Source organism: Arachis ipaensis, chromosome B10 (assembly GCF_059453495.1).
Source record: "Arachis ipaensis isolate K30076 ecotype BB chromosome B10, ASM5945349v1, whole genome shotgun sequence".
Lineage (NCBI taxonomy): Eukaryota > Viridiplantae > Streptophyta > Magnoliopsida > Fabales > Fabaceae > Arachis > Arachis ipaensis.
Window position 1 is genome coordinate 143,862,634 of NC_142435.1, and position 17,992 is coordinate 143,880,625.

General features: G+C 34.2%; 2 protein-coding genes and 1 pseudogene across 2 annotated transcripts; 2 read left to right on the forward strand and 1 right to left on the reverse strand.

Annotated features, from left to right (window-relative positions):
- The first annotated feature begins 1,905 nt into the window (after positions 1-1,905).
- LOC107621351 (uncharacterized) lies at positions 1,906-3,424 on the forward strand. Its single transcript, XM_016323378.3, has 2 exons — positions 1,906-2,149; positions 2,773-3,424. The coding sequence occupies exons 1-2, from the start codon at positions 1,984-1,986 to the stop codon at positions 3,024-3,026; spliced, it is 420 nt and encodes a 139-aa protein (XP_016178864.2). The 5' UTR covers positions 1,906-1,983; the 3' UTR covers positions 3,027-3,424.
- Positions 3,425-13,992: 10,568 nt separating this feature from the next.
- Positions 13,993-15,325, forward strand: LOC107621349 (protein FAR1-RELATED SEQUENCE 5-like; annotated as a pseudogene).
- A 1,254-nt stretch (positions 15,326-16,579) lies between these two features.
- On the reverse strand, positions 16,580-17,992 carry LOC107621348 (uncharacterized). The gene is made up of 5 exons (XM_016323374.1): positions 17,930-17,992; positions 17,578-17,843; positions 17,404-17,482; positions 16,902-17,074; positions 16,580-16,820 (listed from the first exon to the last, which is right to left on the reverse strand). Exons 1-5 carry the CDS (start codon positions 17,990-17,992, stop codon positions 16,580-16,582), a joined length of 822 nt encoding a protein of 273 aa, XP_016178860.1.

The window sequence follows — 17,992 nt, forward strand, 5'->3', positions numbered from 1 at the left end:
GTCCTCTTTTATTTTTTTGGCCATTCAAAAAAAAGTATACATAACTTGACACATTTTAGGATTTTCAGAATTTTTACGGTGTATTAAAATAATGAATTAAAATTAAGTTAGTTTGTTAATTTTTTTATTGGGTCAACTACTTTGAATAATTTTTTTTACCTTGGATCCAAAATTCTGAGCAACAAGAATTGAAAGAACAATATAACCGGAATTAATAATAAATCATTAACTTTCAGTTATTTTTATACTATAATTAAAGATAGTTTTTAATATTATGAATTTTATTAACGCAAAATAAATAGATATAAACTAAATAAGAACGAAGGATCTAATTATTATTCGTATAGTATGGTTAGTTAAGAAATTAAAGTTAAGCTTTTAATGTTTTTAATATATTGAAAAAAATGTGAAATATTTAAAATAAATAAATAAATCAACGTATTAATTAAGAGAAAATGAGTTGAGAAATACCTATTAAATTTAAGTAAGGAGTATAAAAGTTTTTTACAAATCTTATCCGAAATAGTGTTATTGATTAACAAGCTTTCATTATATTTGTTTTTGAAAAGATGCTTTTATTATAGTTGATAAAAAGCAAATTTGTCAATAGTAATGTTATTAGATAATCAAATAGCCAACATTAGTTATTTTTTTAATTTATTTTATTTATCTCAAATTTCAGACTTTAAATAATAAATTTTTTATTCTAAATTTTAAATTATAATCCTAAAGCATTTGAGAAAAAATTATCATAAATATAGTAAACTATAAACTATATAAAAGAATTTATATTTAATAGCATTTAAAATAATATATATTCACTAAAATAAGATTTTTTTTTTCAAATTTATATTTACTTTCAATTAAAAAAAATATACCAATTTTTTGTTTCCTCAAAATTATTCCAATATTTGCTATAGTATATTTTTTTTCATAAAAACATTAATAAAACATTGTAAATATTTGGTGAGGTTAGTTTGATTTTGGTTTGATTAATTAGTAGTAATTATATATATTATTATGTTACAGATTCATTAATAAGTGAGTGTTTTATGGTAGGTAATAGTATTTTAGTGGATTTGTGATCGTTGCTCCATTTTTTTTTTTTTGTTTTAGGCAGAGATGATTCTTCCTTTCAACTCTTTTCAATTCCAGTTACGTTGTTCTTTCAATCCCTGTTGCTCAAAATTTTGGATTCAAAGTTAAAAAAATTAACTAAAAGTAGTTGACCCAATAAAAAAATTAACAAACTAACTTAATTTTAATTCATTCTTCTAATACACGACAAAAATTCTGAAAAAACTGAAATGTATCGGGTCTTATATACTTTGTTTGAATGGCCAAAATAGTAAAAGAGGACACTTGTTGTCTCTAAATACAAGTCACGCAAGTTTTTCATGTGTAGAAGCTTTTTGACTTCTACATAGTAGTATTGTCTATAATTAAAATATAATAATTAATTATTATTGACAATAAATTGATAGATAATATATCTATACTTTTTCTATATTTATATACAAATATATGATGATTAGTAATTAATTTTTTTTGTAAATATAACATTTTTTTATATAAAATACGGAAAAGAAAACGGCACTTATTTGGGATATCACCTTACTAATTAATAGATAAGATGTGTTTCTCCTCGCGCATAATTTGCTCCAATGCACACAACTTTTAGTGCTAATAAGTTTATATTAGAAGGTAAGTATCTATAGTTAATTTACCCTTTTGCAAAACCAAATCTATCCGAGAATCTAGTCTTGTAATAAATATTTAGAAGTATCTTTTGTCTTGATTTATCCATTTAGTAAAAATAAATCTATCCAACAATCTATTTCAGTAATAAATATGAATATTTAGATACGCTTAAGAAAGGATTCAAGAAAGAAAAAAATCTAGCCATCGTTAAATCCCATACCATTTAAGTTTCACTAATTCAGGCATCCCCTAATAAGTGAAAGTCAAAGAAGAAAGTGAAATATGATGGAGACGTCAATGAGATTTGGATTGATGGCTGTATTTGCTGTATCTGGGAGCATGGTCTTGTTGGTTCATCAAGTCCACAAGCGCCTTCTCTCTAACTTCATGGAGAAATTTGAGTTTGAAATGGGTGTCCTATGCCCACATGCCAAAAGTAATGTCACAGGTATTAAAATACGTTTTATACGCGGATGATTTTTATTTTATAAGAGATTTTTAAGATATCATGAGATTTTTTCTAGTAAAAATCGGTATTTTTTTCAAACTCAATAAATAAACGGAATTAGAAAGTTTTTTCTTGATACATATGCTTTTATGCATATCTCTTTCGATTCTATTACAGAATCTATTCTTATACGATAACACATATTGATTAACTGTTCTTCGAGTGATATATTATAGATTCATTGAAAACATAAATAATTATAGTCATATACATATAAAATGACAAAATGACAAAAATAAAATGCCAATTTTCGAACTTTATTTGTAAATATTCAATTTTTTTTAGTTGAAATCCAAATATTTATGAGCAAGTCGATGTTCGACTAACCAAGGAGACAATAGACGTGTATATTTTATTTTTGATGGAAACTTAATTGCAGTTAACTTTATGTAAAATTAATAATTGAAAATCGTTAGATAAAAATTTAATCAAATCAGTTAAATTATTTAATAGTTTTTATTTATCAACTTTACGTTAAATTTATTGCACTTGAATTTTTATCTTTTTTTTTCTTTATAAGAGTAAAGGCCACATAGTGTTGATTGAATTTGTGAGTTTAAAAGGGTGCAAGAAAAACCAAGGAAAGAAGAAGGTGCGGTTTGCAAAACAAGTGTTGGAAGTTCCAATAGAGAGCAGAGGTTGTTGTCGTAGAAAAATCACATCATCACAATTGTCTTTCTTGGCTGAGGAGGTTTCTGTTTTGGAGAAAATTCAAAAATGGAGGCGTGGCCCAAGTTTAGAGGACACCATGCCTCCTAACAGGGCAGCTTTATATAGAGGGATTCTCAAATGTAAGAAGGGAAGATTTCGATGTTAATTTTATACTCTCATCATAATTAGATACATGGTTTTAAAATAGCCAATGTATATGTATAAAAAAAAAATCATTTTACATGACAAAATTTTTGAAGATATGTGAATTTCAAAAAAAAAAAAAAATAAATTAGATGTTTATATCTTTGTCCCTTTGAATAATTTTGTCATGCAAGTGATTTTGTGTATAAAGTTTTTTTTTGAATTAAAAGGAGCTCAACACAACAGGGTGAAGCATTAAAAGGAGCTACAAATTCATGAAGTTAGGAAATAAAACCAACTCCTAAATATCTTATGAAACCAACCACCTTCTTGTTAACTTTGACTTGGGATCAACAACGAATAAAGTTGTTCGGTATAATTGTGAATAAACCTTTTTTTCTTATTTCTGTACAAATTTATAACTAAGACGTAACTTTTTGAAGATTATATATTGATTGGTGTTGTATTTTAATTTTTTTTATTTTGTTTTGATATTTGTATTGTAACACTTTGTCTATTTTACATGTGAAAATTTGTGAAATTTATAAAACTTCGATGTCAATGTCAAAGGAATTATGTAATTAACAATACGTCATTCTTAAAACTACTTTTTCCGTTTAGGTTCAGGCGATAACTTAACAATAAAAAAAATTTCAATAATTTTGCATATTGCAAATAAATTGCTTTGTTTGTTATTTTTTAAGCATGTGAACAGAACAAAGTTTGTCATGTTTTTTTCCTTTTTTTATAGTGTGTTATTATTTCTTATTGTTAGTGTAAAATTTTATAATGGATCTAATTAGGGTTTTTTTTTTTTTTTTTGGGTCAGGATCTAATTAGGTATTTCAATGAATGTGATAGTATTTAAAGATGATAGAGAAGTGAGATGATTGATGCCAACGAGTTATAGCTCAAATGGCATAGTCTCTCCATACTCGAAGTTGCGGGTTCGAGTGTCCTATCTTTAGTAAAAAAAAAAAAAAAAAAAAAAGTGAGATGATTGATAGAGGGGTGACAGACGATTTGGAGGAAAAAAGGATGTTTGCGGAAATTGTGCTACTTCTTAACGGAATATGGCATTTTTTTATGTTGAATAAAGTTTTGACCCCAAATTATATATACATGGTACCGACTTACCGTATTGATGAAATTATCAAACTATCTCAGAATCTCTCTCTCAAGCTCCTTCCCTAACATAATTAAAATATACACACAACCACAACTTAAATAATAATTTAAAGTATTAAACGCTTTGCGGATTTTGCATTGTAGTCCGGAAAACGCTAATAATTAAGCCTTAACCACGAATTCCCCCTTATAAATAAATGCCTTCATCATCAGCCTATCTGTCTCTCAAGCTCCTTCCCTAACATAATTAAAATATACACACAACGATGTTCTACGTGCACAACCAAACTACCTTCATCAACCTATTTGTTATGAATAATGATCCTGACCCAGCAGATGATTCTCCCATTCTCACTCGTCTTCATAAGATATATACATTCATACTTCCTTCTCTACTTGCCCTGCTTCAAATCCAAACCGCCGGAACTTCAAAATCTCCCTTCCAACTTTACCCTTTCACTATGGCAGCTTCTGTATTTGGCATCTTCTCTTACTTCCTGGCATTCGTGGCATGGCTATTATGCCCACCCTTGTACGCTACTACTCGTCGGATAATCATAGCCGCCATGGCAGTGTTTGGTTCGCTTTCTTTGGGTTTCTTGGTGACGCTGCTTCTTCCTCATCACTCTTGGTGGACACTCCCTCTGCGCTATGCTTTCTATGTGCTGCTTGCGATTCTTGGGTTGCAACCACTGCTCAAACTATTGTATCATAAGTATCTCAGAAGAAGAACAATGAGGTCGCAGAACTACTCTGCTAATTCTAGGCTTCTTGTTTCACCACGGACACGCATGGATTTGAGCTACCAGCTATAGCGTTCTCAATGATAAATTCGTTGAATTTAAACATAAGCAGAATTTATTATATTTAAATAAAGATTTAGTTACTGGTAAGTCCATATAATTTTATTAAATGTGTAATTGTGTCCCTATATTTTTTTATTTTTTTTACTCGAGTTCTTGTATTATTTTTTATTTTGTGATTAAGGTTTTTTTTTTTTGTATCAAGAATGTTAAAATTAACGGATTATTTTTCTTAAAAATTATGTAATTAAAGATTTAATTAGATTCGTAATTGTAGTATCTTTAATTTGTGAAAAAATATTTTATTAATTCTAATATTTTTATATTTATAATGATCTAATTACAAAATTAAAAATAATATAGATATCTAATCAAAAAATATAAAAATTTAATTGAAAATTTTATCCTATTTTTAAAATTAAATGCAGCCTAAAAAACAAATTGCAGTAGCATGAGGAACATATATTTAACTATGAATAATACTAGCAGGTCAATGACACAAAAATATTTTATTTAATTAATATTTATAATTTTGTACATATAATGATTATAATTATATATTTATTAATATTATTGATAACTAAAAAATAAAAAATAAATACATTGAAAAAAAAGTGAAAAAAAAAAAGAAAGAATAAATTATTATGACTTCTAAACTATGACTCTCAAATATTATTCCTCTTCAATGATAACATTGAAGTGACCAGATTAAATATGGTATTTATATTGAGAGTAAATAAATAAAAAATAAGCGTAAAGAGTTTTATTTGAATAGATAAAAAGTACACTCTAGAAAATAAAAAAAAAAGAATTCTAAAAGTTACTTTTGCAAGCCAAATAAATATATACTATGCCATTATGTGAGTGCAATTAACGTTAAGTGAATTGTGTGTGTGACCGATGTAGATTTTTCTTGGCTAATAATATTTGTCATTGTAAATATATTTTTGGTTTAATATAGTTTTTATTTTAACATTTTAATAATTTGATGCATTATTTATTAACTATTTTATATTTTATTCTTTACACAATTGAATCAATAATAAGGCATTTACACTATATATATTAATAAGAGTGCTGGATGTGGTAAGGTAACTAATTTGATAATATACTTTTTAATAAATTCTATCCAATTCTCTTTTAAATAAAAAATTTTACGGTTTGACTATGAAAGAATCGTCATTTGATTTTTTTTATTGTTTTTTGTTTTTGAGGAGGTTTTTGAACTAATTAATAAATAGATGGTTTAATTCTTGACCAAAAAAAAAAATAGATGGTTTAATTTAAAAAACAAAAACAAAAAAATTATAGAAAGGGACTTTTCTAGATAGTTTTGTTATTTGTAAAAAAAAGTTTTACTATAATTAAGTAGTTAAGTTATCAAAATTCATGTTAAATTATGAATAAATATAAATAACAATGACATAATTTATTTTATCTAATAATAATTGAATATGTCATAGAGGATAATTAATCTTTTGTTTAGGAGAGAGTTGGCTAGAATTTATTAACTTTTTATTTTATTAATTTGTAAATACTTATATCAAAATAATACATATGTATATACTATAAATAATGTATTTGATTAAGCTATACATTATCTTAAAATTCTTAAAGTAGTATTTGAAAGAGAGATAGAGATTGAAATAAATTTTAATATTGTGTTTGGATAGAAACTAAAATAAAAATGAAGTTCTAATTTAATTTGCACACAAAATAAAGTTAAAATTAAATAATTAAAATAGAGATATTTTAAGTATAAAATATTATTAAAGTTTCAGTTTTTATCTTCAAAAATTTTAGTCTTTTATGTCTTCATTTTTTAAAAAATACTGAAATTTTGGGACATAGACTAAAATTTTAATATCAATATCTAAACTAACAAATATGATATTGAGTTTCAGTCTCACAATCTTTTTTTTTAGTATCTCAAAACAAACGTTGCTTAAAATTTTTTTTTAAAAAAATAAAGACAGAACTCTTAAATAACGACGTTACATCGTTAAGTATTTAGAAATAAAATTAAAATAATGTGGTTTCATCTAATTCAGTATATAAAATGGTATGTGTCAGGTCATTTATGATGTAATAATAATCTAATGGAAGGATAAAAATTAACGTAGGGTAATTTTTTTAAATTTATGTAATTTTTATGTTGCAATTAAAATTTTAAAATTTTTTTCAATACAAATTATTTATCTCCATTACCACTTACATTCTTAGATTTAGTCAATTATGAATTGATTTTATTATGGTTAACACATTAATTTTGGTCAATTTTGAACAAGCCAAGTTAATAAAGTTAGAGATATGGTTAATGAGTTAGCCAATAAGAAATTTACATGTCAGAAGGGATAGAGTATAGGTTAAATAGAAAGGGGTTCGTTAGACAAATTCGCAAATTCTGATTATATTATGTATTGTATTATATAATTTTTCTTCATATAAATGTCCCCACTGTATTTTGATATAATGTCCCCTAACATAACTAATTAAGGCGAATTCTATGTTTTTATTATAGTGTCTAAATTATTTAATTTATTTTTAAAAATAAAAAGTAAAATATTTAAAATAAAAATAAAATATTTAAAATTATTAAATATTATATATTTGTTTTGTTTTAATAAATTAAGTCTAATGTGATAGACACTATAGTATTTATCATTAATTAAACTCTGCACGACACTACTGTTCGTCAAGAAAGGTTATTTATAGGGTTATATTAATTAAACCCTATATATACATCCATATTAATGAAAGGATCAAATTCTATACATAGGATGGGAGAGATATCAAACCGTGTTAATTAATGAAGAAATTTTTTACTACTCTTTGGTTAGTTCAATATTTATACATGCATTTAGGGATGGTAATACCATCCGAATTCGCAGATACTCACTCTGCCCCTACTCGTTCGGAGTGGGTAATTACTCGCTCCGCACTGAGGCGGGTTTTTAGCGGGACGGGTTCTTGGAAGGGACGGGGCGGGGTCAGGTTTAGGTAATACCCGCTCTTATCCGCCCCGCTATATACATAAGATGTATTTTAGTACTGTGAAAATAAGATGTATTTCAGTCACTAAAAATTATCCATTTGCATCTAGAACATTATTTCTAGTAGATTTCTTCTTGAATAACGAGTGTCTCCAGTTCTCTCCAAAGATCAGATTGTAAATTATCAAAGAAAGGATTAATTTAGAAATGAAGAGCATCAAAGATACCATTTAACCGAGCTAAGAGGCGAACTTTTCGTCTGGCAAAATTTCCAAATACTCTTTGTTTCAAACCTTGGCTGCTTTAGAAAAGCTGCAAACATTAGCCTCTAAGGTATTTTCCGTCCGCCAGGATCCATCCAGAAGAATATCAAAATCAGAATGAGTGAGCCATGCCGCCAAGAAACTAAACGACCGATTAGAATTTGCAAGACCTGAAGTCATCTCTAAGTTCAAGAGGATTGGAATATGGTCAGATTTAAGCTTAGGAAGATGTTTTACCACTGCCATACTGAACCTTTGAGACCAAGCATTGTTAGCAACATATCTATCAAGTCTTTTTCGAGTTGCCCCCCTTTTCTAGGTGAAAAGTTATCCTTGAAAGCCAATATCCTGTAATCCACAATCTAAGACAATTCACAAATTCCTCAAAATCTCTAACCAACCCTGAGTGTCCTTCAGTGTCGGATGCAGATAGTACACTATTAAAGTCTCTACCAACACACCATTCCCCCAAAATTTTCCTAGCCAAATTTTATAATCCTAACCATAATTCACTTCTAGGGCCGAGATGGGGGAGCTATATACCAGAGTAAGAAACTAAAAAGATTCCTGACCATACACCAACTTGAGATAAACATACTGCTTGTGGGATTCTATCACATCAATATTCCAATAAGAGGAATTTTATAAACACCAAATTTCACCTGCAAAACCGACCCCTTCTATAAGAAACCAATCCGAAAAACCAAACTTACGTGCGATATTATCAGCTTTCTTTCCACTAATATGAGTTTCAAGCAAGCAGATAAGATTAGCATGGTAACAATGAGATAAATCCTTTACTAATATAGGAAAACCTTTACTACCAACACCCCTATAGTTCCAAATAATAATATTCATAAATCAATAACATAGAAAGAAGGCATCATCAACAGAAACTTACTGAACAGAAGAGATATTATTGGCAGAATGAACTATCACCACACCCTCCATCCCTTCACCAGAAGTCGGACCTCCAAGAATCACATTACCAGGATCTGGTAGATCCAAATTGGGCAGATTACCCCAAGCCTTATTACGAAAGGCATTAACTGCTATCCTGTAGTCTTGATTATGGTAGTGAACTTGCACAAAAGAACCTCCTCCAATCTCGAGGCCATCAGCACTAAGCATCTGACTTGCCTGTTTAATTAGCTCTAGAGACAACCAATAATCATCCGACTTGCTCTTTTGGAGATTTTGGGGTTGGTGTACTGATCACCTCTTTTTCTTTATCCATAAGAACTTTCACATGTTTTTTTCCTCCAGCATCTCCTTGTGTTGGACCCCCTGCACTTTTCTTTGAGGGTTCTTTACCGGTCACCATCCTTAAAGAGTTAACTGTGGGTTGGTTTCTAGCTGGGTTAGGCTTTTTAGCCTTTAATGGGTCAGATTTTTTTTATTAGGTTTGTGACTTTTGTCTTGGATTTATTAACTGATCCATCATCAGTAGGGTCTTCTTGGCCCAATATTCAAATCTGGGGCCTTGTGTATTGGACAGGTATTTGTTGGATCCAAGACCACCTGGTGTTTTAGGATTCCCTTTGTGCCTTTGAACTTTTTTGGCTAACATCCATGGCCCGAAGATCGTAGGATCCTCCCCCATCTCCACATCTGCATTCTGACATTAATTGGGAGGAATTAACTCCGAAAGGTCTGTTTGCAAATTTAAATTCAAAGTTGGCACACCATCCCTCTGAATTTGCTCCTTTCATTTACAAAACATTCTCTTATGTCTGTCCTGTCGAAGTCTGGGCTACCGACTATTCCCTTACTTATTTTTGTATCTCTGTGCACTGCTCCATTTGGTGGCCATACTTGCCATAGCCAAAACAAATTAAGTGTAAGCCCTTATATTCAATTCTAAAATCTCTTCCCAGAACATGAATTACTAGAACCAGCTGCTATTGTAAGTCAATTTCTACACAAATGCGTGCAAACTTACCTCTAGAGTGTATAGAGGTGGTATGGTCAACTTTGAATATAGTACCAATCTTGTCCTTACTCTCCATAGAAACTGCTCTATATACAACTCTACTGGAAGATCTAGAATTCTGACCCAGACTGCGCATTTCTGCACAGCTTAATCAGAGAGGCATAAGAATGGTCTCTACCGTTGCATTAATAGGCAGTGATCAGCCACTTGCCATGACCCTTCAAACAAAGTATGTCGGTAACCACCTTCATCTGCATATCAAATTAGGAAGAAATCTCCAAATAAATCCAAAACCCTCACATCTCTCTTCTGGGCCAAAACTCTTTTAACCCATGATTCCATTGCCCGAAAACCAATATTCTTTCCCAGAATCTTGACAATTAAAAAGCATTCCCATGTTTTACACCACATGTCATATTCTTCCAAAGAAACATCTATTACCTACTTTGGATTGAGAAGAGCTAGTTTAACATTATCTCGAAACAGAGCATTATCAACTTCATACTCATCAGTCACCAATTGAATAATTTCATCCGAAGATAAAACCATATGTATAACATATTTCATAAGAAATTCCTTATAAGAGAAGACTTTTTCCTGCTTGTATCAGGAACTATTGAGTTTTCCCTAACCTCAGCCGGTGGGTTAACTAGCTTCCACTAATTGTACATAGCTTTATCCATCTGATGCACCAGATTAGGATTTGCGTTTTCATCAGTCATAATAGCCATTTCATCTGCCTCAACTTTCACAATAGGTTCATCTGCCTCAGCTTTGACAATCGGTTCATCACCATCGGGTTTGGCTTTCTTTGTATCTTGCCGAACTAATTCTTCTTTTTGGGTGGACTTCTTACCCACCACCGCCGCACGTCCATACGGAGAGAAAGGGGAGAAGACCCTTGATTGCTTGTACTAATTTGCTTGTTCGCTGCGCTAGAAAAAAATCCTAGCAGAGCCCTTGTTTTCTTTTTCACACACCGCTCACGTAAAATTCGTCACTGTAATGCTTGATTTCATTTCAATTTAACAACATTACATAATAAGGTTATAGTATTCATTGAGTTTAATAGATATATAAATGATAGTATTTTACTAGTTTTTCTTTAAAATAATTAGATATTTTGTTACTGATATCAGTATCATTTCAAAGATTATATCCACTACAAATTTTAATTTCAAATCAGTTTAATTATTGTAAAAGTCAAAATTAATACCCAAAAAAATATTTCATTAGAGTTGCTCTTAGGATTTTGCAAAATAGTCACAGTTGTATATTTAAAATAACTTCTTTTATATTTTGTGTATTTTTGCAAATAATGAATTATTTATTTATTTAAATAAAAAGCAAAAACATTGTACTTTAAAGTAATTGTTCATTTTTTTAACATTAATGATAATGTTCTAATATTTTTTAGTAATATGATTAATTTAGTTAAAATTATTTAATTGCATATATTCGTCTATAAAAGATAAAATTTTTATAAATTTTAAAAAAATTTAATAACAAAATACATTAATTTTAGCAAATTTTATAGAAATATTATGTTTTAATTTTTTTTAATGAAATTCCTTAAAACATATTTAATTGCATATACTCTTTCTGTTTATTTGTTATTTTAGCTCAACACATATTTATTTTAAAAATGTTAAAATAAGAAATCATCTAAAAAATTTATTGAATATTCTATTATTAATATAAAAAGAGTAGTAAAATAGTTTTAAATATATTTGTTACACTAACATTATATCAAATTTATTAATTAATATAATAATTTAATAATCATTATATATAGAAAAACAAGAAAAAGAGAGACTTTTATCTTTTTATAAAAGTAATATTAGAGAATCAAATTTTTTAATATCAGTTAATTTTTTTAAGATAATTTTATTTATCTTAAATGTTAAATTGTAAATTATAAACCCATTGACTCTAAACATTAAATTATAAATCCTAAAAAAAGTTGACAAATATTGAGAAACAAAAATTGGTTGCTATACTTTTTATTTTTTCAAAAAAAGCCAAGCAAACAAATAAAAGAGTAGAAACTAGAAAGAAAAACACTGTTTTTCTTTTCTTTTCTTTTCTTCTCTTATATTTATTTTCACTACCACACTCCGAGTTTTGTTTTCGGCTTTTCGCTTTCACTTGTCACTCTTCAGTTCTTCTGTAGGGTACGGATTCGGTACGCGGGTGGTGTTAGCGCACTGAAACGCCATTTAGGTGTTTGGCGCACCGGTCATCCAGGGAGCGCCAAAATGAAATCCAACATTTTTTTTGGGGTTTCTGCAATTTCATATAAAAAGGGGTATTTTTACTATTTTTAAAATGCATACAATTATGTTAATTGTTTGAATTAACTGCACACTCAGTATTTGGTTAACAACTATTACTGCCGCCCTCTTCCTCCCCTTTTTCCTCCGTCGTAATCGCACCCTCTTCCTCCCCTTTCCCCTCCGTCGCAATCGCACCCTCTTTCTCCCCCTCCCCTCTGTCGCAATCGCACCGTCTCTTCCTATCTCCGCCACCGAGAACGACTGAAACCTCCCCACTGAGCTAACTTCCTCTCCCACCCCCACTCAGTGTTAACGAGTCTGTTCAGGCATATCCAATCACACAAACAGCCTCACCTCTGACGACGACGGTACCTGATCTGCATTGTCGGTTGTCTTCGGCAGTTGATGGCTTCGCCGTCTCCATCAATGGAAAGAAGGTACCCGTTGTATTAACATTCTTCACTTGATTTACAAATATCCCCCTTTTTCTTCGTCATAGGACTGCAATTTTCTTTGGAGGACATCCCCCAATTTTGCGTGTTTCGCTAAATTACCGCATTGTTGCTGTTTGGAACAGGGTTGCCAGGGATGAAAATACCACTAGGGGCGTGCGCGTCGTCAGATGGGGATGTGGTTGAATTGGAAGAAAGTTTGGACGGCGCCGGAGGAATGTCTGACAATTATGCGGACGATGAGTTTTACGCTGTTGATTCCGGCGAGTCGCTAGGTTGGATTGATTTTTTGAACTTGAGCGAGGAGGATGTTCTCCGCTATAATTTCGCAGATGTTGACATTGCATTTGAGTTCTACCAGCAATATGCAAAGCACCATGGCTTCGGCGCGAGACGTTCCAGAAGGAAAAACGCGGCGAAGTAAGGATACGGCAGGAGTTCGTGTGCCACCGACAAGGGTACCGATCCCCGAAGTTCTCCTTGATGCCTAACCGGAAAAAGAGGCCGAGGGCCGAGACACGGTGTGGATGCCCTGCAAGGATGCTACTCCGCATGGACAATGAATCAGGACGTTGGCACGTTGCGTACTTTTCAGACGCGCATAACCACAACGTTCTTGAGTTGCGATTTTCTTCCATGCTCCCAGGCCATCGGAGGATGAGCGAAGCGGACATCGAGCAGATGAACGACATGCGCAAAGGGGGCATTGGCGTCTCCCAAATTCACCGATTTATGGCGAGCCTAGCCGGCGGGTATCATAATGTCCTGTACACAACAAGGGACATGCACAATGTAAATGCGAAGCAACGAAGGAAGGGTGGCCTAGATGTGGAATCGTGCTTAAGGTATCTCCGAGAGTGCAAGGCAAATGATCCAGCACTGTACTACAAGGAAATTGTTGACGGTGAGGGCGTGTTGCAACATTTTTTTTGGTGTGACGGCACCAGCCAAATTGATTACCAGGTGTTTGGAGACGTGGTTGCATTTGATGCAACGTACAAGAAAAACTTTTACCTTTCACCTCTTGTAGTATTCTCCGGTGTGAATCACCATAACCAAATGGCTGTCTTTGCCGCTGCACTAGTGGCAGACGAGAAAGAAGAGACCTATGTCTGGCTGCTTCAACAGTTGAAAACTTCAATGAAAGGGAAGGCTCCCGTGTCCATAATAACCGACGGTGACAGGCAAATGAAGTCTGCGATCGAGCAAGTTTTTCCAGAGGCTCACCATCGACTCTGTGCTTGGCATCTACTCCGAAACGCCACGAGCAACATCGGAAAGCCTAAATTCACCAGGATGTTTAGGGATTGCATGCTTGGCGACTACGAGGTCCGAACATTCCAGAGAAAGTGGTTTGAGATGGTTGAGAAATTTGGCGTTGCCGATAAAAGATGGATATAGGACATGTATGAGAGAAGGCACAGTTGGGCCACAACACACATACGAGAAAAGTTCTTTGCCAGATTTCGAACAACATCAAGGTGTGAGGGCTTGCACGCTGTGATATCACGGTATGTTAAGTCTCAATACAGTTACACTGAGTTTTTACGTCATTTCCATCGATGCTTGATGTTCGTGCGTGCAAAGGAAGTGGAGGCTGATTTCGAGTGTGCAAATAGTGACCCTGTTATGACCACCAACCTGAAACAGTTGGAGCAGAGTGCAGCCGAGAACTACACTCGTGCAATATTCTATTTGTTTGTTCCCATTCTTTACAGGGCCTGTTCAATGAGGGTGGTTGATTCTAAAGACAACGGTTCCTATTTTATCCACACCGTCTCTCGATACGGCACTTCGGGGAAGGATTGGCGTGTTGTTGCAACGTCTGATATGAGGGAGGTCCAATGCACGTGCATGATAATGGAATGTTTCGGGGTCCCCTGCGAACATATAATTGCAGTGCTTGTTCTTAACAATGTTCATGAGATCCCAAGGTCTCTGATATTGCCGAGATGGACCAAGGATGCAAAACTTGTGGCGGTGCAGTCGATGGGCGTGATTTGGGATTCTGTACAACTGGCACAACACTGGTGCCTGATGGATTGGTACCAAAAAGTGTGCAAGATTTCATGTCACAGCACTGAAAAGTTCCAGTTTGCAAGAGAGATTGCCATGCTGATGCTGAAGCACTTCGAGAACGAAGATGCAGGGGACACCAGTTTTCCACCCGAGGGGCCACCTACTGAGGGTGGCAGAGCCCCGGCGCGGAATCCACCCAGGCGCAATACAAAGGGTAACAGTGCTCATGGTGGAAAGAAAACCCAGCGATGTTGTTTGTGCCGGGAGGTGGGACACAACAGGACGAAGTGTCTGGACCACCGCACAATGGAGTCATCCAGCGCAGTTGCAGATGACATGGATTCGATGGACATTGACATGGTGGGTTGGTCGCTTTATAGATGATCTAGTTAAGATTTCTGCCCTGTTAAATGGTTCTAATAATTTGTTTTTTACATTGGTGTCAGCTCTATGATAACCTATCCGGCGATCTGTAGGCGACCGCAGAGATTTCTTTGTTCCAATGCTCCGATAGTGACACGCAGGCTGGGTTTGCTAACAGCGACTTCGCTGGGACCAACACGTCCGGGCCAGTCATGTCTCTCGCCGATTGAGCAAAGGGGGCCTACAGTCGTTACCACCGTGTGTTGCAACGGTAGGTTGGTCGATCCCTTTCACATTCTCCGGTAGGCTGTAGCCGCACACCGAATATTATATGCATTTCATCTGGGTACAGAACCGTCTATATGTCGTCGATGTTAAAACAAGTTTTTGCTATGTTGGCTTTTGTTGGTATGTGGCTGTGCTCTAGAATTAACTGATTTTAATCGGGATTCCAAAAGTGGAGGTGAAGTGGTGTCATGCGAAGAGCTGCAAATCCACTGTCAAACCTGATGTATTATTAATCGCTCGTTGTCGACCCCTTTGTTGAACCGGACATGGTAGTTAGGGGCATCTTTATAGCGATTCTATATTTAGTGGATATTTTATATGTATGGTAAGGGAATATTTTGTATGTAACGTTTATGCGGATATTTTGGTTGTAACGTTCAGTGGATATTCAGATGCACGTCTCCTAAAAAAACTCCATTCGTCTACCTCTTTGCAGTAGACATTCGGAACTGGTTACATCTTGTACTAGCTTGTGTACTAGTTGGAAAATGCATGTGGTTCAATTACGATTTTGAAATTCTTTGTAAGGGATCATGGCTTCTAGATGTAATTTAAAACACCCGCTTAAAACACCGGACGTGATGAATAGAATGCACTAAATGAAGCACGACAACAACTCTGAATCGATAAACAACCACTACTAATTATCATTTTTAGGAGATTAACAAATCATTGTGAAGTTTCAAAATTCAAAATTCAAAATTCAAACCTACAAAAAGTAGGTGAAGTGAAGCGAATTACATTTAAGCTTCACAGCTTAAAATTACATTCAAACTTCACACGCACTAATTGACATACATTTCTAATATTGGGAGATCAGTCTATTTGCAATGCTACGTGCACATTAACAACAGAAAAAATTATCGTGTTTATCATAGTTAATGAGGGCAAGGTAGAATTGTATGCTTGGAAATAAAATATAGATTAAAGATACAGATGTATGGACATGCATCTTGCAGCATTGTACTTGACAAACGGAGGCAAGAAAACACCATGGACCGAGTTACTTGGATGGGGGTGGGGGGCGGTGGTTGGGGGGTTTAGGATACAGGAGTTCTCAATATATATGCAGCCGGTAGTCTTGCGGCGCCAGCCGCTCGACGACACACACATGGCCGTGTCTTAGTTGGCATGCAGTTGCTAAGGCAGACCAGCCTACTCCAAAACATCCGTTCGTCCTTCCGACATAGTGCGTATACTGAACGGTCCACACGCCCCTCTCGTTGGTAATCGAAATTGGGCTATCCTCGTAGACTCTCGACAGAGGGGGGACATTTGGCTGGAAGCGAGGACATATTCTTTAGGGTGAGAGCAATGAAATAATTGACTAGAACAATAGCACCGGAAATAGTTGCCTTTAAAAATAATTGTCGACACACTTACGAGAAAACGGGATGCCAGGCAGTGTACGATTGGCTTGACTAAGAACGGATTGGTCGATCTGAACCCATCGGCTATGTGCATTGACCTGGGGGCCATCAGATAGCTTATACAAGTGCAGTCCGTCCCCGGCCCGACATGGGCCAAGTAGTTGATTTCTATTGTATGACCGCTGAAGAACATGACATACATGGTGTTTTGAACTTCATGATAACGGAATAGCACCAGCCACTGATCCCTTAGGCCATAGTGTTCCCGGACAACATCTCATCCTCCATGAAGCACGATCATTTCATTAGGTTCCATATTCCAGCCCACGCGATGACGATGTCCTGTAGGCGTGGTTAGGGTCAGGGGTCGTGGTAGGGATCGGCCATAATCCCGCGAGAACCGTAGCGGGAGCATCTGTAGCGGATGGTGAAAAAAGAAAGTTTAAAATGTGTCATACATGGATGGATTGATGATTGCAGGTAGTAAAGGAATTGAAATTGGCGTCTATACCAGTGTATCAGGGTCGTTCACCGGGATTATCACGAAGAACTGGACTGTATAGTTGCCATGTGTGGGTATTGCTGGAAGACTTCCGTTTTGCAAGTTTCTTGTACAACGTAAAACAGCATAAAACAAACGCCTTAGCCGAATGCATACAGAAAACCCGCTAGATAATCTTGTTACCTTCCATAGTTGATCTCGCAGAAACTTGTGCCGTAGATGGCCACATTGAAAAACTTTGGTTGGTGATACGATAATAGCAGCGTGGCACCGATTCGAAGATGGTAGTGTTCGTAAAAGGCTCGCCACCCTCCGGTGAAGACGATTCGATGCGGATGCTCCTCCTCAACAACCCACGAGATGCTCCACGACTGACCATTTGTGGTGCTTACCTCGACGGGGTTGCTCATGTTCTCCCAGACAAGGTTGGAGAAGGCCGACGGCATTCTCTGCACGAGTAAGAAATCGATATTGATGTCAGCTTGCATGCGTGCCTTGGGGTTATGGGATTAGAACAAAAAAACTGAAAACTTACAATTTGATTCTCCATGTTGGGGATTATGAATATGAAGAAGCGAAAATCAGCGAGCGCCGGCAT